Here is a 26,953-nt window from a genome sequence, read left to right as displayed (position 1 = left end):
CTAAAGTGGTTGCAGAGTTTTTAGTGGGTGTGCTTAAGATTCATACAAGTTAGATGACCTGAGGCAAGGGCTATGGCTTACAGTAAGTCACCTGCGGAGCGCGAAGGCCTGAGCAGAAGCTCGGCATTAGCATTGGCAGGATTTAGTTGGGGGGGGATGTTAGCGGGACGGTGAGTACCCTTGGCACATCCCCATTGGTGGGGATATTAGGGGCCTGTCAGGATCGGCTGGCATGCTTTGCAGCGGCCAGTTGAGAGGGCAGGCTGCCTGGTGGGATCTCCTGGACAAGTCCTTCCCTCATGCTCCGCGGCAGAGGTGCTTGGAGCTTTAAGGGGGAAACCATCCGCCAGGCCAGCCGGATCCCAGCCATGCATGTGAATGGCTCGCATCCAGGGCAGCGGGTCTCGCCCAGACAGGTCAAGGCAGGGTCCAGGGGAGTGACCCCAGGGCTTGACCTGTACCGCTGGTTAGGCCCTTGCCAGGGTTTTTTAGTTGTTGCAGTTCGTGTTGTTGCCTAAATAAAAGTGGCCCTTTATTACCCAAGCCTTGTGTCTGCCTCTTATTCCGACGGGGGAGGGGGGGCAAAATCAGTGTTGTTAGGTCTAGTGATTATATTGTTCTAATGAATATGGGGACAGAGTTGGCATCTTAATTTATTGCAGGCCCTGGTCCAAAGGATGTGTCTGTGTTAGTAAGTGCATTATTGTAAGTGAGAAGTTGTTTAAGATTAGGAGGCTGTCTGTGGGCAAGAAAAGCTTTGCCTTCCTGTTCTTGTGAGAGAGTAGTATAGTTGTCCACATTGCTTTCCAGTCATTAATGATTTGTTGTCCTGGTGTGAGCTGAGAGCTGTATGTGATCATCAATGACATTCTGTTGTTGTTTTGTTTGGACCTATCTTGTAGCAGGTTATCCCTTAGAATACAAAGGCTCATGTATCTCTCTCCATTCCTACTTGCAGGGGTTTTTTTCTGGGAAAAGAGGTGGCGGAACTCTCAAGAGGAAAATGAGGAAGAAACACATGGGATTCTTTGAAATCATATTATTTTCAAGCACTATTGCCAAGTATTTTCAAGAGATGCTGGAACTCCATTCCCCTGCGTTCCCCCTGAAAAAAAGCCCTGCCTACTTGTATCTGACAAAGGGAGCTTTGACTCTTGAAAGTTTATACCCTGAAAATCTTGTTGGTCTTTATGGAACTAATGGATTCGAATTTTGCTGTTCTACAGCAGATCAACATGACTGCCCACCTAACTGGGATAGAATTGATACATAAAATGTTTGATAGGCAAAATCATTAGTTTGAATGTTTCCTCTCTTATATTTTCACTTTTTTTTCTGATCATGATCTAGTATATGCAAATATCCCCAAATCCCCCAAATATTTTTTGAAATGGTGGTGTTCATTGAAGGGCTATTGGTACCATTATCTAAGCAGATGTGCAAATTAAATATATTTTAAGTAAACATAAAATGAAAAGAAAACTGATACCTGAATATGTCTTTTGTGCCTGTGAACAGCAACATCTTCAGATTTTATATATATATTAGAATATCCACAGTAGCTTTTTAATGTTTACCATTTTTTAATTAACAGGTGGAGTGGATAGAACAGCAAGTTGTAAAAAGAAGGATAAAAAGAGATTACAAAATTGGTGGCTCCCAATCCATGTATTTTAATGATCCCAAATGGCCAAGTATGTGGTACATGGTAAGTTCACATAAACTAACAGCTATGTTTATCTGCTGAAATCTTTCATAATAGGCAGAATGGTATGCTTTTCTGTTTGTTTTATGTGAAGTAATAAAAGTTTGCAAACTTGGTGACTTACAACTAGGGTTGTCAGTCCCCTACTGGCGTTAGGGGATCCCCCATTCCCACCATCTGCCCCCACCCCCATTTGCCTGGCTGGTGGGGTGTGTGTGCCTCCCAGGGTGCACTCCTGGGCCATGCCTGATTTGAGGCTGAATCAGCCCAGATTGGCCCAGATCAGGCTGCTGCAGAGCACAACAATGCTCCCTTGCTCTGCAGCAGCCCGATCTGGGCCAAATAGGCCTGAATCTGGCCTGAATTGGCCCAGATCAGGGCTGCATCATCCTGGATCAGACCCGAATTGGCCTGGATCAGGCCGCTGTGGAGTGCAGCAGTGCTCTCGTGTCTCCCAGCAACCTGATCCACGTCTGATTTGGCCCAATCTGCATCTGATTTGGCCTGGAGAAGACAAGGTAGGTGTCGGGCTTCCCACCTCCCGCCTGGAGTGGTAGGGGAAACTGGCAACCCCACTTGCAAATGATATAAGCGTGATATTTTAAATTCCAGGAAGTTACATTTTATCAGGATAGAGGGAGAAGAGGATATATTTTAGTACAAAATACTTTTCTTAGTGTGTTGTGTTTAAATGCATTTAAACAAAGTTAATATTTTCTTAAAGTGGAAGCAAAGTGTTAAGATGGTGTGTTTGTTACTTTTCAATTCTAGAATAGTGCAAATTCCTCAGTTATTTTCATACCTATGACTTTCCTAGCTAAATTAGCATGTATCAGTATGAAACACTTTTCTCTTCATCCGAGACATTATGGGTCTATTATATATGGATATTGAGTTCAAATGATTTAAACAATTATCAGCCAGTAGAAAATATCTCCTTTTGGGGCAAGATGTTCAAGCATGTGATGGCAATTTCTGGTGGCCTTGGATGAGATGACCTATATGGATCAATTTCAATCCAGTTTCCATCTTAATTTGCAAATGAAATTATATTAGTTGCCCTGAGAGAGATGCTGAGAGAGATATTTGGGAGTAAGATCCTATTAATACTTGTGAACCTTTCCGCAGGATTTAATGCCACAATTTTTCTTCTGACTCAGAAGAAAGATTGTGGCATTCTTCTGACTCAGGTGGCCAAGAAAGATATTAGTGGCTTTGTGCTTTGGTGCTTGCAATCTCCGTTAGCTGACCAGTATTAAAAGGTAGTACTGGGGATACCTGCTTAGATTATGTATTCTTATTCAGATACTAAACAGAACAATCATAAGTTTTGTATGGAGCAGACAAATGTGTGGAGAAGTTGTGGGCATGGACTGTGAGTAATGATATGCCTACAACTGAACAGGATTTTTGTCTAATAATGTAATGCCCAAGTAAAGACCCAAAAATGTTAAATGGGCATCACATAATATTTGTAGATACTAAATACTAAGCAAATGCTAATGTTCAAGCTAATGTCCAAACTACATGTGACACTGGGATTGTATTACAGAAGCTCCAGAATGTTCATTCTTCCATTCATTCTCTCTCCTGTGCACACAGAGATGCACATACACACACAGACTCTCTCTCTCTCTCTCTCTCTCTCACACACACACACACACACACACACACACACACTCTTACATCTGAGCATCACATTTAGCTTTGCCATAAGACTGTGTGCATTTGCACACTTCTCAAATGCAGCACCGTATTAGCCACAAGTAGAAAGTACCAAGAGCTGATTTCATGATATGTGAATCCCATGATCCACAGAACAAAAATATTTTATGAATTGCTCACCACAATCTAGAATTGTTAATATTTTGGAAACCAACTTTGGGAACAATTAAAAATCCATTTTAAAGTATAATGGTAAATAGAATTTCTATAATAGATTAATATTTCTTTGTGGAAAATATACATTTCAATTAATATCCAGTAGTTTGCAGGTCTAATGGCATTTCCATGCTATTTGTTCAAGGAAGAAATAAGTCTCTCAATTAGAGGAGTCTTCTATTTTATTGACAGCAGCAGAAACACTATCTACTTAATGATATGTAAAGTACAGGTACATATTTATAAATGCATTTAAGTGGAAAAGTTGAGCACATGGGACACTGACAGTGCCGCACTAAACAGCTACACTCTTCTAATCCCATTTTCTTCAATGGATGCAGAAGGCTGTAACTCTATAACTCACTATTCAAATCCCCTGGTGAGGCTGTAGATGTATTGAGTTGCTCCTTGACAGTTTTTAAATAGCTGAAAGCAAACAAATTGAAATTCAGTGCAGACAAGAAGGAAGTGATGCTGGGTGGAAAAGAGATCTTGAAGAACATTGTGCTTCCGACATTTGATGGGGTCCAGTTTGACTCTGGCTGACACAGTAAAAAGCCTATACCTGGAGCTGCACCTCTGGAACACATTGCTCAAAACACTATATATCTCAAAATAAGTTTAATCTGCCCTTTTTCTCGTCCTTTCTTTTTTCTCTCCATATTTACCTCCTGTCAAATTTAAGTTCATAGATTTCTCTGATGTTTTAAAGAGACTTCCAACCTAGGACTGCCAAATACAGGTCGGGAAATTCCTGAAGATTTGGCATGGAGCCTTGGGAGAGTGGGTTTGGAAAGGGGAGGGACCTCAGTGGGGTGTAGTGCCATACAATCCATCCTCCAAAGCATCCATTTTCTCCGGGGGAATTGATCTCTGTAGTCTCTGGACTGGAGATCGATTGTAATTCCAGGAGATCTCCAAGCTCTACCTGGAGTTTGGCAACCCTTTCAAATCCCCTCCCACCACTACTTAAAGTTTTTTAAATTTAGGATTCCACCCCCCCCCCCTCATTTGAGTTCTTATTCAAGTATCTGTAGTAAAATTGTTTTGGAGTGAAAGCATTAGAATTATCTTGGACACATTAGATTGACTCCAGGCTAAATTTTCCGCTCACAGATGGGTGAGCAACTTCTGTTGATTCCATCCTCCCTGATTTGTATCAGAGCCATAAGGGCATACAGGGTGATGCATCAGGTTGTGAGATACTGTTGTTGTTGTTGTTTATTTATAGTCCACCTTTCTCACTGAGATCCAAGGTGGATTACACAATGATGGGAACGAAATAAAGAGGTATAGATATACTTATCACCTATACTATCTCCATTCTATCCTGAAAGATATAAGTGATGAGGCTGCTAGTCAGACCTCTGCTTCGGCCTTAGTGTTGTGTAATAAAAGGTCTGTAACAACTAAGATCCCAATAATCCCCAAAATAATAATATTTGCTGTAAGAGTGCTTAGCTGAAAACTGTCTAGATGAGTTTGCTGATATTCTTCTATCTCAGCCCCAGCTGGGTAATTGTTACTTCTTTCTCCTCATCACGGACCCAAATCGGCGTACATTGTTCTGCTGTCCTCTGTTTTATCCTCACAACAACCTTGTGAGGTACATTAGCCTAAGAGTGTATGACTGGCCCAAGGTCACCCAGCAACTGGCACACATGGGTGGTTATGATTTCTTTTCCTCCAAATTCTGAGTACAAACAAAAGTGTTTTGATTTAAAGTTCCTCGTATTAATCGTTTACCATCTGACAAATTTACTGGTAGGGTTACCAGGTCCCCTTGCCCTCCCAGTGGGAGCAGGGGAGACCTGACACTTACCTTCTTTAATGTACCAAGCAGGATTCTTGTATCTGTTAAAGGTTCTACAGTTGAGGTCCTTCTCATGATTATGCTCATGGACCCAGCCTCGTTGTTTAAAAGCCAGATTGGCACAGTATCTTAGTGCCTTCTGTCAGCTGCATCTGGTTTGCCAAGCCTGTACTTTCAAAAATGCAGTGGATCTGGCCATGCTAAGCCATGCTTTTGGAACCTCCCAGTTGGATTATTGTAACAGGTCCTCATTGGGCTGCCCTTGAAAACAATCTGAAAACTAGTTGGCCCGCAATACAGCAACCCAATTATTGTTACCTATTGTAACTCTATGAAACAGTTTCTGTATAAATAATACACTTTTTATTGCAGAATTTGTTTTTTTTTTCTTTCAATCTTTATCTTTTCCCTATCTCCCATAGGGCAAAAATGAAAGATACATGTGCTATGGTAGAACAGAATGTATCAGTTTGCAATACTTTCTCAAGTATTTGGTATACTTGCAATTTTTCTTATAGAAAATTAAGACATGCGTACTTTTTAAATTCCATAAATATGCCAAATAGTACGATTTTATATGCTACATTATAAATGATGTAATTTATATTGTTAGATCAGTAGAAGAAATTTTGGTTTGATAAGAAACTATTGCATATATTTCAATTGCCCCTCAATTTTTCAACCCCTCTCCCTCCCCAAAAAACCTGAAAAAAGACTCCCCTCATCGCTTCAAAATTTCTGGAAGGTCAAATCCACATTACTCATTCTAAGTCTCATGTTCCCCGCATTCCCCATGCAATCCCGAGTGCCGGTCACATTACCTCATTAAACAGACGCATTTCATTCGCATTTCTTCTGAATATGTGGTCACAGGTTTTCAACGGGAGTTTCACGGTGGCTGTGAACGGGCCAATGCGCAATTTACGTGGTTTTTTTAAAAACCACCCCCCTTCCTGTCTCTCCGGCCGTTCTGAGAGTTCCTATTGGCTGATTCAACTTGCAAGTGCTCCGTAGTCTGCAAGAGACTTTTTTTGACTTCATAGCATTGGATTTATTGATTATGCTGTTTCTGAATCAAATCTGGTAGTTTGAAAAATCATTTTGGGGTGAATCCATCCTCAGAATGGACTCGCGAAACTTCCCTTTTAACTGTTTTTTATTTTTTTTATTTTATATTACTGTAATATCGAAATTACAAAATATCGAAATAATGACACTCCAAGGAAGTGAAACTTCAGTGAAATTCAGGCACTGAACTGTCCTGCATGGGAAATGCCCATGAAAGCTTCCCACATGCTTCCAAATTTCCAAAAAAGAAATGGGAGAGAGCCATCAGTGCTGTCAGTGGGGGAAAGAGAGGCATCATTATCTTCAATGATGTTTCTTTATAAGGCAAGATCGAAATAACGGAAAAGTGCGCTCAAATTTTTTTTTAAAAAATGGGCGGGAAAAAAAGGTCCTGCCCAAAAAAGCAGTTTTCGAGCGGCCGTGTGACCAGAGGGACGTGCGAGAAAGACGGATTGGAAGCAGGAATGTGAACGAAGAGGAAAAAAATCGCGGATTGGAGGCAAACGGAAGATATCCGATAAACATGCGGGTAATGGGCGAATGTGGATTTGACCGAAATTTTACACCTCTGTTTAGTACATCTGCTAGAATGGAGAATCTTCTTCAGCCCAAGCCAGGGCTTTTTTGGTTGTTGTCCCAACTCTGTGGAATGGTATGATAGGCAAGGTAAAAGGGCACTTTCTCATTCTGAAGGAGAGCACATCTTAGCATGGATGATTCCCACCATTCAGTAAATGAGGCACTATATTTAATGAGTTATTAGGGATGCCAGGTCCAATTACCTGCAAAGTGGTAGACAGGGGTGTCTGTTGGCAGGCAAGGGGGCCCAATCCTGTGTCCCCTCTCTCTTGCAGAAGCAACAGGGTCTCAGCAGGGGCAAAATCAGCCCCACCAAATAGCATTTTTGCTATGTTTGGAGTGGATTTGGCCCTGTTGAGACCCCGTCACTTCCGAATGTTAACCAGAAGTGTGTCACTGGAGTGCAGGGGTGTGCCATTTTGCCCCATGCTCTGGTGGCTCCAGGCATGCCTCCCCCTCCTTCCCCCCGCTAGCCAGGTGAATGGGGCCAGGGGGTGAAGGTAGGAGTGGGGTATCCCTCAGCCTCACCAAGGGGCTGACATCCTTATGGGTGAGTGTTTAATTGATGATTTGGCAGTACTAATTGAATATTAATAAATCTGGAGATTTGATTGAGGAGCCAGTTATTTATATTGTTATTCTATTATACATTTTTTGTGTTATCTTTTAAAACAGATTTCTGATGCAGCTTTGGTATTCTTCCTCTGGGCATAGAGCAGTGGTCACTGGGGCAGTGGGGTGGAGGTAGTTGTGAATTTCCTCCATTGTGCAGGAAGTGATACTAGATGACCTTTGGGGTCCCTTCCAGCGCTATGTTTCTGCTTCACAGAATTATAGCTGATCTCCAGATTGCAGAGATCAGTTCCCCTTGAATTTTGGAGAGTGGATTGTATGGCATTATATTCTACTGATGTCTCTCCCCTCCCCAAACCCTGCCTTCCCCAAGTTCCACCAATACCAAATCTCCAGGAACTTCCCTTACTATGGAACGTGATGTTGTTGGAGGGTCAGGCTGCACCATCCCTTTCCTTTTCCATACTCTATTCAAAGCAGCTCTGCTAAAAGAGCATTTAATATAAATTAAGCAGAAACAGTATTGATTCCTGTTTTAAGGCTGCTGGGTTTGATAATGTTTTAATATTGGTGTATTTATTCTTATGAACTTCCTTGGATTCAGTATGTGTAAAGAAAGGTGGTATATATTTTATCTATAAGTAATGGTAAATATACTGCAATAGAATCTGAGAGACCTTATTCAATTCTTATCTAGAAACTGGCATTATTATTTCAGTCTCTGCTGATTTGAAGCTTTGGCATTAGTGGAAATCTGAATTTAGTCTAGTACAGCTCCATTCATTGCAGTCTTTTAAAAAATAAACAACTACCAGATACAATGTATCTGGAGTATGTCAACAACTAGGTAAACACTGGTTTATATACAGAGTAGAAAGTTTGATATGAAATGGTTTATTATCTTATGAAGGAGTAATGGAAGAAATGTTGGGCCACATTTTTCCAATGCATACAAGCTTTCTTAGGAAACGTATGCTCTGGTGGTATCAGACTCCGCATTGGTTTGCTTGAATTTATAGTCTTCAAGTGGATGTGTGTTGGAGTTCTTGCATATTTTCTGGAGTTCATATTTTCTGGAATTGTCTTATGCAAGTATACTGGCAGCTTTTACAAGCCTAATTTTAGGCATAATAAATTATTATCAGATAGTTGACTCCATAAATATTCTTTTATGATTCTTGGAAAACATAGTTTTGAAACAACAGATTTAGAATTACTTGTGAGCCTTTTACCTTCTACCAAGTTGTATATCACAGGAGGCTTTGTCAAAACTAAAACACTATTTTAAAGAGTTGAGAGAGGATACAGACAAATTTGTGGAAAAATGGACTTTATCATATTTTGAAATTACAGATTATTATGTTTATTATATTTCCGGATGTGCAAGTCAGGTTCGGTATTCAGTAAAAATTACTGAATTTTACCTGATTCAGTTTACCGAACTTAAATTTGTATTACTGAATTTAGGTTTATTAAATTTATTCAGTAAAAATTGAGAAGTGAAGCAGCGCTGTTCTTTGCTGTTCCTTTGCTAAGGAACAGCAAAGAAACACTATTTCCATCTTTTTTACGAGATAGGAGCGGGGAGAAGGGAGGAGGAGTAAGTCAGAGGGGGAAGGGGAAGGGAGAAGGAAGGGATAGTGTGAGTGGCCAATCCTTGCAGAAATTCTCCTTCTTTGACCGATGGGATTCTCAAGAAGGAGAGTGCCTTTTTAAAACTGTTGCAAGGAGTTAAATTAGGAGGCTTGCCTCTTTCAGCCTCCATTTTGCTCTGGCCTGGAGATTGAGAGACACTGCCTGTTTGCTGCTGCTGGCTGTTGGCTGTCTCTCTTGGCCTGCTTTGGCCTGCAACTGGATCCTGCTGCCCAGTAAGTAGAGTAGATTCCTGCCTGCTGCCTGGTTTGAGAATTGTAGACTCACTGAGGTTTTTTCTCACTTAATGGGAAATGGCTGGGTGCCTGGGAGGAAGGGAAAATAGTTTTTTTAAAAACACTTTTTTGCTGCATGTGTCTGTGGGGGCTTTGGTTGGGCTTTTGTATAGGGGGGCTTTGATTTCTGGCTTTTGAAGTTAGTAATATTTACTGTTCATTTGCTGCTTATTCTTCTCCCCCCAGGTTCTTTTATCCTGTTGTGGGTAATTTGTTAAGAGTTTTATAGTTCCTGTTAATTTTATTAAATTAACTTGTTCTTCTAGGGGTGCTGTTTTTCCCTGTTGTTGGGCTTTCTTTACAGAAGTTCGGTTGGTGTTTTTTGCTGGGTTCTGTTTTCTGTTGACATAGAAGTTTGGTTTGGTCATATGTTCAGTGTTGGTTATTCTTCAGGGAGAGTGTTTTTGGGGGGTGCTTGGTTTCATTTGTTAACTTACCCTAGTGGTATTTGGGTATACTTTTTGGGTATCCTGAGAGATTTGTGAAGCGTGAACCTTTAAAAAGTATTTTTAAGATAGGCTTTGTCCTTAAAGTCTCTACTCAATCTTTGTCCTTTCAGATTGTGGCTGTCAGGGCTTGCTGCAGCCACCGCTGGGCAGGGCACTGGCATGCCCGGCCCTGACATCAAGGGGGTGTCAGAGATACTGCAGGACCCTGCTCTGTGGAAGGAGGAGCAGTATACCTCACCCAGACTCCCTCTCAGTCCACTTGCTGGCCTGCTCAACCTGCTCCTGTCCTCCCCCTTGATCTTCTTCATTTCCTCCTTCATCCACTTTCCTCCTCGCCTCCTCTCACTCCAACTCCATCACTCTTACTCAACCCACCATGACCTGTGGGTGGACTTTCCTTATATCCTACCCCTCATCCCAGGCTCCACCTGCCAGGCCACACCCCTCTTTTGCCTTCCAGCAATATCCTGGGCTGCCTCAAGTAGTTGCAGCTGGGGTAACTACTTTGGCTGCGTTGGCAAGCTACAGCTGTGCCTCGTTGGCTGGCTGTCAAGCCTCTCTGGCTAAGCTGGTTGCTGAAGGCAGACCCAGCTGTGTCTCCTTGGCTGGCTGCCCAGCTTCTCCAACAGTGTGCCTCAGGCAGCTCCACCTGGAGTTGCTTTGTTACTGGCATCCCCTGGGCCAGGTTATTGCTTTCTAGCTGGGCTGCAGGCTGGGGCGTGGCTCTGAGTTGCTCTGGCTGCTTCTCCTCCCTGGCTGGTAAGGTTCCTGTTTGGATAGCTGCTGGCTGGCTGTCCCCACTGCCTTTTCCCTCTCCCTCTGCTCTGACCCCCTCTGGGTTGACCCTACTCTCCCTGCCTGGCCTCCTAGACTCCCAGTGGAGGGTTGGACTAGCTGGCCTCTACCTGCACCTTCTAATCCTCTGAGGCTTGGGTGCTTCTTTCCCTCCCTCCTCTGTAGGTAGGTTCTGGCCCTGGGAGCCTGCTGGGGCGACTGGGCGGCTGTCTCCTGGCTGCCTCCAGTCTACTCCTCCCGGCAAGTCCAGAGGCTGCGCCTCAGACCCCAGACAGTGGCAACTATTAAGTTGTATTACAAATTGTCCTGGGTAGACTGTCCTCTCCAAGTTCATGCACACTGTACTAGGTCCCGAGTTACATCTGCTGCATTCCACACTGGTCTATCCATGGACTCTATTTGTAGGGTAGCGACATGGACATCCTTGTCTATGTTTGCTGTGGAGTCTGCAAAAGAAGCAGGCGTGGGAAGGCAGAACTGCAATCACTATTTCATTGAGAACTTCTCACCCACCATTTTTGGGGGAAGACCGCTCTTTAATCACCTAAGTGGGGCCGCGCTGTAACTATGATGGTGAAATCATGGATGCAGTTATCTGTAACTGATGTTCATCGAGTAGTGACCAGTGCAGTTACACAACCCCATAGGGCAGTGATGGTGAACCTTTTTGAGCCTGAGTGCCCAAACTGCAACACTAAACCAACTTATTTATTTCAAAATCCCAGCACTGCAATTAAACCTGAATACTGAGGTTTTAATTAAGAAAAAACAACTCGTACAGTTGTCCCAACTAATTAACATCTCTCTCTCTCTCTCTCTCACACACACACACACACACACACACACACGCACGCATGCACACACACAAGAGCCACGACTGAAAGTAAAGCAAGTTAAATCAAAGCAGTTTGCCCTTCTTTAGACCAGTAGCTTGCAAGCACACCCTCTCTCTCACACACACACTCAAGAGCCACGACTGAAAGTAAAGCAAGTTAAATCAAAGCAGCTTACTCTTCTTTAGAAAGCCAGCCCCAGCAGCCTGGCTGCTGCCTCTGCTTCCTGCTGCTGAAGAGAAGGGCAGCAGGGAGGCAGCCTTGAGGAAAAGGAATCACGTGGGCAGGGCCAAACCCCCATGTGATCGCTGCTCAGAAGGCCGTTCCAGGCGTTCCCCTCTCCAAATGGGCCCTGGAACTAGCGATCTGGCGACTTGGCTCGCGTGCCCACAGAGAGGGCTCTGCGTGCCACCTGTGGCACATGTGCCATAGGTTCGCCATTGCTGCCATAGGGTATGGTATATCTTAGGAATGTTCTTGAGACTGATTAAGAAGTGAATGAAGAGAGTTTATTCAGGAACTACAACTTTGACAGAAGGAGAGAAACAGAATAGATACTAACTACCTCAGTAAACAGGGAGGAGGGACTTCTGGGAAGAGGCAGGAAGCAGGAAGTAGCCTAAAAATACCAATCTGGAGACATGCAAGAAGGACAGAAGAGAGGAGGAAAGAAGGATCCCATCCTGCTGTCTATCTAGCTGTCAGACCTGCTACCCCCTGCAGGTATTCTGTGTCTTCTGCCTTCTCTGTACACTAGACATTGTATTTCCAACACACACCCTCACCTGCTGTGAGCTTTCTCCTTACAATACTTATACTTTGCTGAGCTCTTCAGTGGTTGGAGAGAGAGTACTGACAGAAAGTGCTCTCCCTACCCCTGAGCATACCAAGAAAAAGTGGGAAATTCAGACATGAGACAGAGTTGTGGAGCTTCTTAAGCATTTTTAAGAGCTCTTAAAATTTCTCCCATAGTAGGCCTAAACATGCTTAGTTCCCCATGTGTGATTGCACTGGTAACCACTAAATGAACATCAGTTACAGGTAAGTGCAGCTGTGTGTTTTCTTTCCTCTCATTGAATTAGACAGGCAGCACTTTAGATCCTTTTTGCCAAAAAAAGTTTTTTAGAAAATACATTGGATGGTTTAAAAACTCTCCTACAGAGACAGACTGATGAAAAGGGTAAAAGATAGGAGAGAAGGAAGGTAAAACAAGAGGGGAAGTAGCAAAAATGTTAAAAAGAGAGAACTGCAGATGGTGGACAGGAACAGATAAGAGAGAGGGAGGGGACAGGCCATGCCAGAGGAGAAACAGAAAAAATGTGGGTGAAAAGAGGGAAAGGGGAGAGGCTTCTGCCACAGGCAGGGAGGAAAAAAAGGAACAGCAAGAAAGGGAGTGGGGAAAAGAGATTACTCCACTCCATGTAAGTCCTCTGGCTTCCCCATTTGTTCTATTGTTTTCCATCAAGCAGAGAAGAATATTTAAATCAAATTTAAATGAAATTTGGGACAGTTTAACATGTCCTGCATTGGCTGGAGATGGGGGCTTCCCTGATCAGCATCTGCTCCAGGAAATACCATCAGCTGCTCCAGGTGGTGGCAATATGGCCTTTTAAAGAATTGCCACATCCACTATGAGACATTGCCGAAACAAGGCTGGCAGGTGAGATCAGGCAATGGGCACCTTACCTGCTGAATGTTGTAACCCCCTCCCCTCCCTGTTTGGAACCATTTGAGGGAGCTTGGCAACAAGCATTACTTGCAAGTGGGTGGAGCTCTGATGAGGGCGTTCCACATGACACCACTCAGATATTAATTATTCATTAATTAGAGCTGGACAGAATGTGTCTTAAAGCAGAATTCTGCTTACTCCCAGAAAGTGTTTTTACGATTGCACTCAAAGTCACTTAATGTTTCTACTGTAACTAAATGAGGAGAATAAGACCAAAGCTGATCTGTTCATTTGTTTCATAAAAGCCCACAGAACTATTTAACAGGCACAAGTGATTTTTGTTTGTCTAATCTTCAGTGATACACAATTTAAGAACCTTAAGCAGCAAACAAGAGAAGGTCATTACCCTTTCTTGAAACAATTAGTGAGCATAAGTCAGACATTTGTTTATGCTTTTAGATTATTTGTACCCTACCTTTCTACTCAAATAAGCATCCAAGGCAGTTTACAATAAAACTAAATACTAGCTGGGCACTTTTCAGTGTCATTTATTTGAATGGGAAAGATTTAAATATGTTTTTTCTTCCATTGAAATTAATTGGTCTGAAATCATGTGCTGCTTGTGAAAAATTATTTGTGTACTTATATATTCAGAATTCGGGGCTTTTTTTCTGCTGGAATGTGGCAGAACGCTGTTCTGGCACCTCTTGGTGCTTGGAGCCGGAGGCGGCGGCTGTGGGGCCCACTGAACACCCTCTCCATCCCGGTGCTGGGAGCTGGAGGAGGTGACAGTGGAGGGCGGGTATCCATGCGGCTTCTCAGCTGGCCTGCCGAGCAGCTTCACCTTCCCCATGCTGGGAGCTGGAGGAGATGGCCTTGAGTCTCAGTGAGAAAGGCTGACTATAAATAATGCAAACAAAATAAAAGAAATAGCAACCCTGCAAGGTTTTTAAGGCAAGAGATGTGCAGAGGTGGTTTGACATTGCCTGCCTCTGCGAAACAACCCTGGAGGGATCACCTACTTAGCTTCCGAGATCTAAGATCAGGCTAGCCTGGGTTGACCTGGTCTGGGCTGAGGTGGTATACTGCCCCTATACATGGTTTATCCAGTTATCTCTTATGCTAAAATAACTGTAAATAGACCTTTCATCCACACATTTCTCTGATCATTTTTATAGTTCCTAATATCCTCTAGCACTTGCCACATCATGTGGCAGTGAATTCCAGATATTACAGATACACTCTTTAATATCCAGACGGGTTAGCTGTGTTAGTCCATAGTTGCAAAATAATAAAAAGCCCAATAGCACCTATAAGACTAACCAACTTTATTGAGGCATAAGCATTTGAGAACCACATGTATACGTGGGTGTCATCAACATATTGATGGCACCCAGTACCGCTGTCTCAGACAATCTAATTCAGAAGTCTTTTAATCAAATAGATTCTGGTTTTAGAAAAGGCGTGCTCAAAACTTGGAAGTTGCTGCTCAGAAAGTAGATTTCTGGCTCACAAAACTGCACCGCTTATAGGGAACATTGCTGCCAGGTAAGGGACGGGGAGGTGAGTGGGCTCAAATTGCAGGAACACTCCCGGGAGGTGACCACACCCTGCATGATGACGTCACTTCCCAGAAGTGACACCATCGTGTGGTCCTGGGATGCCACCTCCTGCCAGGAGTTGCCCCGGGTGCTGGCAACCCACGCTATGCCGCTGAGTTCCACCACCTCTTTCCCCAGAAAAAAAAGCCCTGGCTATAAATAAAAATAGCACTCATTTAAGGACCTTTCTGTTTGCTTTAAATGCAGTTATTTGGTTTAAGTGAAATTTCTAAGATAAATATAACTCAGCAAGTTCTGATATGCAATAATTTTTTTAACCTAGAGGGTCCTCTTTTTCACCTTTTTCCTAGTAATTCAAACATTTCCATCTCCAGCAGAATAGCAGGTTAACTGGGGACAAGTGTTTGGATACAGTAAGGGGCAAATTGAAAGATTTTTTTATTCTAGGAAAAGAATAGGCTTTGAAATTTAGAAAGTGTAATCAACTCTTTTTGACCTGAGCACACCAAACATGAAGACACAATTCAACAATTCCTGTTGCTTTCAGTAAGATTTCATTTTCTGTTTGGTGAAGATTGTCACATTTCATGCTTGAAATGTAAAATTTTATGGTATCAGAGTCCTTTTAATTGCAGTGTATTAGAGGCCTTTTCCCCTCACAAATCCTCCTGTTTTGATTGCTTAAAAGATTATGCGGTTCCAATATAAATCCATAACATTTTAAGAATTTGAATATAATACGATGACACAAAGCATCCCAAGTAAAATTGATAGCTTCCCCTAGACCTGTGACTAAATCATATACCCATATACCCACATTCATCTGTTGCACTCTGAAGTAGGGTTGCCAGGCCCCCTTATCCTCCCAGTGGGGAGAGAGAACCCGGCACTTATCTCTTGGAGGTCCTTGTGATGCAATGACATCACTTCCAGGAGTGATGTTATCACACAGGCCCAAATGGGCTGAATCGGTCTGGCACGAAGCCCAGGAGCACTTTTGGGGCCTACATGATGACATCACTCCTGAGAGTGATGTTGTTGCACCATGCCAAGAACATGTCCTGGGAGGCCTGTTCCCATTCCTTTCCCCCCACTGGCCAGATGAGTGGCTTCAGGGGAAGGAGGCTGGGGGATCTCCTGCCCCCACCAGGGACTTGACAGCCCTACTCTGAGGACAATATAGATAGAACTAAGGCTCTTTTTGCACTTAAGGTTTAACCCGTCATTCATGAGCATTCACAGTGATCGCAATGACTTCAGCATGGCACCCCCACGATCCACATGGTCCAAGACAGGTTCGACTTGGCATCTTGTTTTTTATTTTAGACGGGCTTTGAAGCTTCAGTGCAGTTTTAGACTTTCAGGGCTTTACAATTCAATTTTTTTACTTTGAGCAGGCGTAGTAACATTGCAGTGTTGTAACCCATCCCTCCTATTTGCTGATTGGGCTGTCCTGTGCCCACTGGAGACGCAGTTGGTGGTGGAGTTCTGGGGGGAAATATGTATTTTTCGTGCTTGTTCCACTCTCATTTATTTTTTTTAAACTAAACCAGGAAAGGGTTAAATGCTGCTGCTTCATCCCCTCCCAGCAGCTTCTTGCTGCTTTGTTTTGCAAATGGCTGTGCAAAATGCTTGGGTTTTTTTAGCATTAGCAGAAGACATTAGCAGAAGGGAGGGAAGGAAAACAGCCATTTAACCCTTTTCTGGGTTTTAAAGTCAGGAGAAATGAGCAGGAACATTACAACACAGCAATTAAAGCTCATTATGGAAGGAGAGAAAGATGTGGGTGCTTTAAACCCCCCTCCTCCCCCCTATTCTGAGGCTTACTCTTGGCTCTTGACCTTGCCCTAGAGGGGAGCCAACCTGGAAGGCCCCCCCACCCCCCCGGGTTTTAAAATAAACTTTTTCCAGAGTTATGCCTTTGAATTACTTGTTTTGAAATGCTTGTGAACTAGGTTATAAGAAGGAACTGCCAAAAGTTACATTTACAGTGCATTCTTAAACAGAATTACACTCTACTAAGATAATTAATGGATGTAGAAGGGTGTAACTCTGTTGAGAAGTGCATTGTTACTTAAAATGCTCCAAACAATGTTAACCTTTAAAGAAAAAAAAAGCAACAAAAGGACAGTATTTTCACTTATTATGGCATTACTGTGTACTATTGTTATGCCTGTGAATTTGTCTGACACTGGCTGTGTTCAGATTTGTCTGACACTGGCTCTGTTCGATATAAAGGCAAACCAGGATTAAACTGTCACTTGAATTACTGGTTTATATGTAAAAGAACAAAGTTGGAATAGATGTGGACTAATAAACTAAAGTGAAGTTTTTGAGTGGACTAATAAACTGAAGAACAGCCAACTCCCTTATGAGTAGGGTTAACCAGGAGCTGCAAGGGCCAAAGCAGGGGTGTCGGGGGCTGGGGGGCATCAGGGTACCTATGTCTCCTGCACATGTGCTCCCACACTTTGCCATCATGCCAACAAATGACATCATTTTCCAGCACAAGAGAGGAGCAGCAGGTTGCTCCAAAGCTGACGTCAGTAAAAATCGCCTTCAAATGAGCTGGAAAATGAATGCGATGGAAGAGATGCAAGCAATGCTGAAGCCGAACTTAGTAAAAATTGCCTCCAAATGGATTATTTTTATTGAGCTTGACTTCAGCATGCCCCGCAGCTCCTCCGTTGCTGACATGATGGAAGAGCGCAGGAGCGTATACATGTGGTTCTCCACCTCATGCCTTCCCTCCTTCCAGCCAGGCAAGTGGGGCCAGGGGGCAGCAGGGGGGAGCGGGAGGATGGCAAGCCTACTTACAAATGTACTGAACTACTATGATCATCTCCCAAGGCCCTGCTTCATGTGCCCCCTCCTTCTGAGACAGGAATGTTGTCTGCATGGTCACTGTATAGAGTTTCCCAAGTTCTGCACCTGCAAGGGAGTCATGGGAAGCAGAAGCGTTTTTTGTCTGTCTTTTCCCTGTTTTCTCCCGTGTGCACATTCTGTGAATTTTTTATAAGCTGCTGCCCAGTCATTGCTGGTGCATGTTCTGTCCATAAAGAAGCAAAACCTCCCATTCTGCTTCTCTTCCCTCCCTTCCTTTCACCAGAAACTGATTGGTCTGTCTGCTGGTAACCACTCCCACCCTCCTCATCTCTTTGAACTCCTTTTCTGCCATTTTTATAAGTAAAGCGAGGTAAGGTAAGGCTGCTTGTCTGTTAGCTTTCTTCCTCCCAGATACGCACATACTCATTTTTTTTCAAAGCCTGGAATGAGTCCTAACATCGCTGCTTATTCCCTTCTCGCTTTAAAAGCTAGGAAATGATTAAATGGCTGCTTTTCCCTCCCTCCCGGCATGTTTCAGGCTTCTGCTGATGTCAAAGTGGAAAAAACAATTGCACTACAATTTGTGAAACAAAGCAGCAGGGAAGCTGCCTGGAGGGGATGAAGCAGCCGCATTTTAACCCTCTCCTGGCTTGGCTTTTAAAAAAACAAAGAGTGGAACAAGCACGAAAAGTACATGTTTCCTCCCAGAACTCTGCCACCAATTGCCTCTTCAGTGGGTATGGGACAGCCCAATCAGCAAAAACGGAGAGGGGGGGAGGAATGGGGGATGGGTTGCAACATTGGTCAGCTCCAGACTCCACAAAATGTGTCTCCAAATAGACAAATCTCAACTCGACAGCAGATGGCAAATCATGTCGAGATATGCAGTGCAGAATGATGGAACACCTTTCCATTTCAGCAATGATCAACATGAATGTTCAGCATTGCTGGCTTAAAGTGTGCTATGCAGAATGGGCTAAGGTTGCCAGATCCCCTTACCCTCCCAGTGGGAGGTGGGGGTAACGTGGTACTTACCTAGGGGCAAACTCATCATGTGCAGTCACCCAGCAGGTAAGATGATAACAACAACAACAACAACAACATTCGATTTATATACTGCCCTTCAGGACAACTTAATGCCCACTCAGAGCAGTTTACAAAGTTTGTCATTATTATCCCCACAACAAAACACCCTGTGAGGTGGGTGGGGCTGAGAGAGCTCCAGAGAACTGTGACTAGCCCAGGGTCACCCAGCTGGTTTCAAGTGGAGGAGTGAGGAATCAAACCTGGCTCTCCACACTCTTAACCTCTACACCAAACTGTCTCTCTGGAAGTGACATCATTGCACCTGCTGGGAGTGCACCCTCTACATGCTTGCTCAGGAGTTTTTTTGCTTTCTGGGCCCATTCCTCAGGCCTTTTCCCCGTGCCAGCCATGTGAGTGGTGTTGCGGGGGGGGGCACAGGCTAGGAGTGGGGGGGGGGATCTCTCACTTACACCAGGGGACCTGGTACTCCTATTCTAAGATTAGGCAGGAGGCAATTTGAAAGAGGACTTCTCGATCATGGCACAACAATCTGAAACTCCCCCCAAATTGTCTGCCCCCTCTGTTGGCATCTTCTGTCTCATGGTGAAGACTTGTTAGAGTCACCTGGTGTTCCCTCAGTTATCCCTCTTTCCTGCTCTATCTTTTAATTATTGTTTTAAAGTTTTTATATTTTAATTACGTGCTTTTGTTTGTATTGTTTTTTAAGATGGTCTTTTTATTATGTATGTTTTTAATCTGTTAGCCACCTTGATGGCCGTGATGAGGGCAGAAAATTGGGGTATAAATTCTGTAAATAAACAAACAGTAGTTTATCGTGATGTACAGATCAGTTTGTTGGGTCCTTTTTCAGTATTCAGGCAATAGCAGAAGAGGGGGGAGAAAACAGGAAGGTAAGCATTTGCCAGGCTCATTTACGAACTTGGTGTTCCCTTATGTTTAACCCCGGACTACAGCATTTAAATGTAAAATACTGTCAATGATCCATAGGTTCCTAGAAAGGGTCTACTTTTCACAAGCTACTTTTGAAACACCCACTTCAGTTTCAAGAAGAAATTTGCCATGTAAGTTGAGTCAGAGGCTGCTGTTTGATAGAAAGTAACCCTCCATAAGCTCGTGGAATTCTATGCGCTTATGGAACTTGTAGAACAATTCTTTGGATTCTGGCCACTGTATTCCTATTTCTCACACAGAAAAAAACAGATGGCAGAGTGAATTATTTGCTGACTTTACTGACCTTTAGCTTTTGATAAGTAGGCATACTCAGTAACCATGTCTTAAATTTGTCAGTATGAACATTGTAATCATTTCAGACTACAAGAACAGCTCATTATGTACTCATTACTGTGGCAGTCATATGAAAAAAGTTAATGGAGAGTTTAACACAAGCATTTGCCATTATCATGTTTATAAGATACACCTTAATGACTCCAAATGTCGCAATACACAGTGTTTTTAAAAGTGCATATACACTCATGTGATGCTCTTAATTATTTCATTGCCAACAGCTACAAGGATTTTTTTTTTTGCTATTTTGATCATTCCATTTCATTTTGCTCAGTATCTTCTAAACATTCATCATCATATTGCTTGTGGACTTTTAAAAGGTATACTTAATGAATGAAGAAAATCAAAGAATGGGTAATGATAGCTTGCACCCAGGCATGACAAAGTTGAATAATCAGCTAGGTAAGAAGACAGTTCCAGAAGAATATTCTGTGTGTGTAAAAATGTGGAACTATAAATAATGTCTGTTATGCTGTTCTGGCTGTGATACAGCAGGAAGCAAAATATTTGTTCTCCGAACATGGTCTGTGTTTCTAGATAGCTGATTATCATTTCTTAAAAGCCAGAAAATGGCATTGTACATTAGAAAAGCATTCTTAAATAGCACTAGATGAGACAAGCACATGAAAGTAGTTACAAATGTTAGAATAAGGAATTAACAGACTACAGAGTTTTAAAATTATACTTCTCACTTCTGTTACAAATTTTGCCTAAATATTTTCCCATTGAACAGACTTTAAGAATGACAGAAAGCATAGTAGAACAACACAGTGTAGGAGTCCCCAGTAGACATGAGCACGAACTGCATTATGAACTTTAAAAACCAACAAAATTGGCGATTGCGATCCAGCAGTTCATGATTGTCCATGGCAAATGAACCAGCGTTCGAAAGAAGCCTGGTTCAGTGCGTTTGGCCGCGGTTTGGGAAGCCAGATAGTCAGGTGCCATCAATCAATTCCCCTGGAAACGGAGCCGGGGGAATGCCTGAACTCTGTCTGCACTCCTTCTGTTGCCCTGGAAACCCGAATAGAAGCCCAGCTTACCTTGATCGGCAGGTCTTCCTTACAACCATGGAGCTGCAAAGTGGTTACAAGTTGGGAGAAGACACCCAGGGGAGAGAGGGGGAGGGGGTGTTCTGTAGCCACAGGCACTCCAGTCTCATCCCTGCAAACCCTGATAGGCAGTTCTGACAGCAAAACACAGACCTCCTGCGTTGCTCTATGGGACCTGTGCTTATAAAAAGCACTGCGCTCCTAGGCTGGCTTTCACTTTCAGTGAGCAGTGGAGTGTGAGAGCTGTTGCTTGCTACTTGCTAGCCTTTGGGGAGAGACAGAGAGTATAATTGAGCTTGAATTTTTGTGGGAGTTTCCTGGGGGCCTTGGATTGGAGAGGGTATAACTCCAAGATCCCTATTGCAATCTTGACCAAACTTGGGTGCTGGCTGGAGGAGAGCCTGCTACACACTCCCTGTGAATATGGGCTCTCTAAGTGCAATGGGGGCCATTCTGAGCACCATGAACCGTGAACCAGTTTGGCAACAGGAAATGTCTGTTGCGGTTCGCGATTTCGGGATCGTCATTGGCACCGAACCACAAATTGTGGATTCATTAAAAAAATTTGGTTCGTGCCCATGTCTAGTCCCCAGGTTTGATCCCTGGCTATGGAGGAAGGCATCTTCCCCTCTTCTCCCTCTCACTGCAGCCTTTTGTACCCTTGGAACAGAGTAGGGAGCAAATTGAGTTTCTGCAGCAGGAAGGGAAATTGTTAAAAATCTCTGCTCCACTGCTAATGGAAAAGCCATTCCTTCAGAGGAGCTGCTGTTTGTCTGACAAAGCAACATCTTAGGCGCCAAGCCAGTATCCTCAGCAGACCTTGTTGAGGCTCCCTTCCAGTCCATGGCAGTTCCACTGGTTTGGTTTTTCACACCAGCAGTAACTATAGGAGAGGAGGCATCAGGAGAACACTGAGCTGTTGAGGCTGTTTTGTCATCTTTGGTGGTGTTAAAAAATGAAGGCATCTTGGAGCGTGAATAAGTTACATTGCCATTGACGTATGTACCAGTACTTCAAGTTCTGAGTAGCTGTAGCCCTGTACCCACAATAATCCACAAGTCTGTCACTGTGAGTACTGTAGCACCTTTAAGACTAACCAATTTTATTGTAGCATGAGCTATCGAGAATCAAGTTCTCTTCGTCAGATGCATGATACAGAGACTGGTCAAATACAGAAGAGGAGGGAGAGAAGGGGAGGAGAGAAGCCAGACAGTCAGGTGCCATCAATCAATTCCCTCCTCTTCTGTATTTGACCAGTCTCTGTATCATGCATCTGACGAAGAGAACTTGATTCTCGAAAGCTTATGCTACAATAAAATTGGTTAGTCTTAAAGGTGCTACTGGACTCTTTTTGATTTTGCTACCACAGACTAACACGGCTAACTCCTCTGCAACTGTGAGTACTGTGGGCAATCTGTTGCCTCTGTAGTCTCAACATGAAGACCATATATGAAGGCATATTAGATGAGATACATAGAGCACGAGCAGTAATAGGGTACATCTTGCATATTAATGAGGTAATTTGCATTATTAAGACTATGCCTCTTGCTCCATGACCAGAAGTAATGTGAGTAGGCTGCCCCACCCCTGTGACATCAGCGGAAATGAGGTTAGAAGGCCGCTTCCCTTGTGACTTAGTGGTGAACTTTGCATATTAATGATGTAATTTGCATATTTGCGGCTACATCAGAGGAAGTTACATGATAGGTCAGACTCCTGCTATTTCACCTGTGTGCCTAGCCCTGCCACTCCCTGTGATGTCACCAGAGCTCCTGTTTCAAGTGCCAGCCACTACAACATCATTGAGCCTCCCCCTGCTGCACCCCTACTCCAGAAATGGGGTAAATGCTAATGCGAATGGCTAAATATGCCCATGTAACCCCTCTATAAAATGCCCAGTCACCCTCTGACCATAGAATGATCTTAGACACACACAGATTAGGTGGTTAGGGAGTGCTAGTTTGGTGTAGTGCTTAAGAGTGGCAGGACTCTAATCTGGAGAACTGGATTTGATTCCCCAGCTGGATGACCTTGGATCAATCACAGCTCTCTCGAGCTCTCAGCCTCATCCACCTCACAGGGTAATTGTGTGGGGATAATAATAACATACTTTGTAAACTGCTCTGAATGGGTGTTAAGTTGTCCTGAGGTTGGAATATAAATTGAATGTTATTATTATTATTATGGTTTTAGGAAAGAAGCCATTTTATGCTAGCAGACACAGAAAATGTGCAGAAATATACTTTATCTTTCACAAATTTAAATACGAATTATGAGCCATTAGATACTTATCACCTATTAACTCATAAACTCAAAACTATAATGACGAGATTACCAGAAAATAACTCAACCCGTCCTTATAGGAATACCAAACCCTGGTTCGATCTGGAATGTGCCTGAGCAAAAAAAGAACTGAACCATCTATATTCTCTCTCATTGGATGATAACTTGGAAAGGAGGGCAGTGGTACAGGTAGCGTTACTTAATCATAAAAAAACTATAAACAGATTATACAATGGAAGAAAAAAGAGTATACTCTGAAGCTATGGGAGGTACTTATTCAGGTGGTAAAACAAAAAAAATCTGCATTATTTTGAAAGCTCACTGATGTTAGGAGGCCTAAGATGCCTTCACTTCTGGATATGCACATTTCGGCTGAAAGCTGGACTGCCTTTTTCCAGAATCTTTATGAGGACCATAGTCAGCCCACCTCACCTGGAAATATTGAGAATTTTTCAATTTGGCTCCCAGTCAGCCCATCAGAAATAAGAGCCCACATTTCTCGATTAAAAAATGGGAAGGCACCAGGACTAGATGGAAGACCTCCTGGAGCACTAAAAGAGAATGTAGACTGGTGGGCACAATTCCTTGCAACTCTGTTCACATATATAGATCAAACTTGTTGAATTCCAAAGCAGTGGGGGACTGCTATTGTTGTCCCTATTTTTAAGAAGGGCAATAAAAGTAATCCAGCGAACTATACGCCCATAAGCCTATTAAACATCATTAGTAAAATATATGCAAGGCACCTCTTAGACAAATTTGAACTATGGCTAGAACAAAAAGAAATCATCCCTATGGAAGAGGCAGGCTTTAGGATAGGAAGGTCGATGGTGGAGCACTGTCTGTTGTTTCAAAAGCTCATTGAAAAATACGCCGTCAAAGGTTCACCTTCTCTTTACACTGCCTTCATTGATTTGAAGGCAGCTTTTGATTCCATCTCAAGACAGAGATTGTGGCAAAAACTAGAGGCCTCTAGCATAGATAAAAGACTGTTATTTCTTATTCGTACCCTGCATGAGGAATCATATCTCAGAGTGCGATGCAACCGACAGGGTCTGCTCACTGATGCAATAAAAACCAAGGTGAAAAGTATAATTAAACAAAGGGTTAGAGATATAGCGCACCAACGAAATCTGATTCATTCTCCCTATTTTAAGGTCTCCAGGGAATCCAGATATGTCATGGATATGGCCAAATATCTGGTTTATTTGGATATTCCATCTTACAGAAGAGCTTTCACCCTGGCCCATTGTGCAGTCATCCCCTCCGTGGTTATCGAAGGGAAATATAGGAGGATCCCTTATGAGGATAGACATTGCTGCTGCCTTTCTGGAGAAGTGGAATCACTTCTCCATATGTTTTTTCGCTCCCCTCTTCATCAAAATTATGAGGACAAGTTTATCTCTCCACTTCTAGATAGACCAATAGTGGAGGCAGACATGACTTGCCTGGAGAGGCTTTTGAATGACGAAAACCAGACTCTCTCCAGACAAATAGCCAAATTTTGTCATTATTTGGTCAAATTCCATCGTAAGAAGTACTAAATACATTGTGAAATATATCTATTTTATATGCCTTTTAAATATTTTAAAAATTAAATGTACATTAAAATTATGGTCTTTGACCGCAAATAAAGAAATATCGTATTGCTAGCAGACACATGTTCAGGCTCATAGTGAAAACATGGACACTCCTGTGAGGCCTCTGGACCTTAAGACTCCAACAGTGGCTAAGATTAGGGTTGTCAGATGGTTTAAAAATATATACCGGATGGGGGCCCTGCAATCACCATTGAGTGCTCCCAGGCAAATGCGATTATGTCACATCTGGAAAATGATGTCATTGCTGGCCAGGTTGGTGGACTGGCCACTTCCCTGGCACGCATGAGACTGGGCTGTCCGGTATTATAACCCTGTTTTCTCTGGATAGGTGAAGAAAAAAATGGACTGCTGGGGGAAAACCAGACCCTTGGCAATCCTAGCTAAGATGTACTTTGGAGGGCTCAGTCCTGTTAACAGAAAACACAATGCTACAAACATCTATTTCCAACAAAGATATAATTTCTTCCCTGTACAGAAGACAGGACTTTCTTCAGATTTTAACATCCTACTGGCAATAGCACATCACTTCATCTCATTACTTGTGAGTCTGGCACTCTTTTCTACTTCCATAGTTTCATTTAAGGCCTCTTCCTTCTCCTGGTCCTCTGGAGTCTTCTCATCTTCTGACTCAACAGGGGTCTGATAAACTGACCACAGTGGATTCAATATCCCCAAATGCATTTCATCTGCAGAGCGACCAACAAACTTCATCTGTACTCCATGCCGGTGTCTCCATGTTTGCAGCATTGTGTATTCTATGTTTACAGGGACATTTAGGCCCAGCTCTGGGACCTTGGGGTGCTTGTGTAGCTCTTCCTCAGCATTGGAGCCTGGCAAGTACAACATATAGAACTTAGCCCTACTCAAGTCACTTCCATTGATGTCAAAAGGGTAGGATTGCTCTCTTCACACCACTTCTTGTGATGAAGCAGGGGGAGTGGACTAATATGCAGATTACTTTATTAATATGTGAGTTATACCCATGTTGCTTCCTGTGACATAGCCTACTCATGTCACTTCTGGTGATATAGTGGAGGGTGTGACCTAACATGTACGCTATCTTATTAATGTGTGAGGTATACCCATGACTTTCATAAGACTGAACTGAAACTGCCACAGCTTTTATTAAACAGTAAATTGTATAGGGGATTTTGAAAGCATGCCTGCCTTATGTTATTACAGACTCATGTTCCTGAGAGAGCTCCATGACAGAACAGGGATATGTGCAACTTACAATCACTACGTTTTCATGCTGGGTATTTGGCACTCTGCCCTTGCATTTTCTCAGGTCAATGGATAGGGGGACAACTACTTGCCACCCAGCAAGGTCAGCGATGTGGTTCTTCCCACTGCTGCCCAGGGAGAAGCTGGCTGGCTCTGGAACAGCAACAGTGCAAAAGGCCATCAATAGCAGTAAAGCCATGTGTCTCCTTTAAGGAGCCTCACCTAATAGCTGGGCCTGTTGTCAGCTAGTTTAGCAGGCCCAGAGTATGGCCTGGTGAATTCCATAGGGAGGGATAAAACCACATCCCCATCTGAACTCTTGTGGGATTTCCCTGGGACTTCCTGAATGGGAAGACTTCAGTGACTCATTTAAAAGGCTAGTCAGCAAAAGGCTAAAAGGGATGGGCCCAGGCTCTCTCTGCTAGGCTGTGACAAGGCCTAGTGTGGGAGAGAAAGGGTGTAGTTTAACTCCCACCTCTCCCTGTACTGAGGGCACAAAGACTTCCTGCAAAGGACACTGGAGGGCACCCAGGTCCAGGGGTTCACTCCTGCATCTATTCCAGTCTCATCTGTTTCAGCAAGCTTGGCTGTGCTTTTTTCCAGAAAAAAAGGCACCAGTACTCAAGATGTTTGCCACTTCGGGGACCCTATTTGGGTGGTAGGTGGCATAGAAATAAACAAACAATATATAACAGTAAAGTTCAGAAGGCTTTCCTTATCAAATTCAACTTTACCGTAACTTTACTATTTAAAGTTACGGTAAAGTTGAATTTGATAAGGA

General features: G+C 43.2%; 1 protein-coding gene across 2 annotated transcripts in view; it reads left to right on the top strand.

The window, feature by feature from the left end:
* The window catches only part of PCSK5 (proprotein convertase subtilisin/kexin type 5), a 387,486-nt gene that overhangs the window by 78,353 nt on the left and 282,180 nt on the right, over nucleotides 1-26,953 (top strand). For both annotated transcript variants that reach the window (XM_054986670.1, XM_054986669.1), the window contains exon 3: nucleotides 1,595-1,708. In XM_054986670.1, the coding sequence (XP_054842645.1) occupies nucleotides 1,595-1,708 (114 nt within the window). The remainder of the gene's footprint in view (nucleotides 1-1,594; nucleotides 1,709-26,953) is intronic.

The sequence above is a fragment of the Eublepharis macularius genome, chromosome 8 (assembly GCF_028583425.1).
Source record: "Eublepharis macularius isolate TG4126 chromosome 8, MPM_Emac_v1.0, whole genome shotgun sequence".
NCBI lineage: Eukaryota > Metazoa > Chordata > Lepidosauria > Squamata > Eublepharidae > Eublepharis > Eublepharis macularius.
The sequence above is the reverse complement of the archived record's forward strand: the minus strand, read 5'-3'. Positions and strand labels throughout refer to the sequence as shown.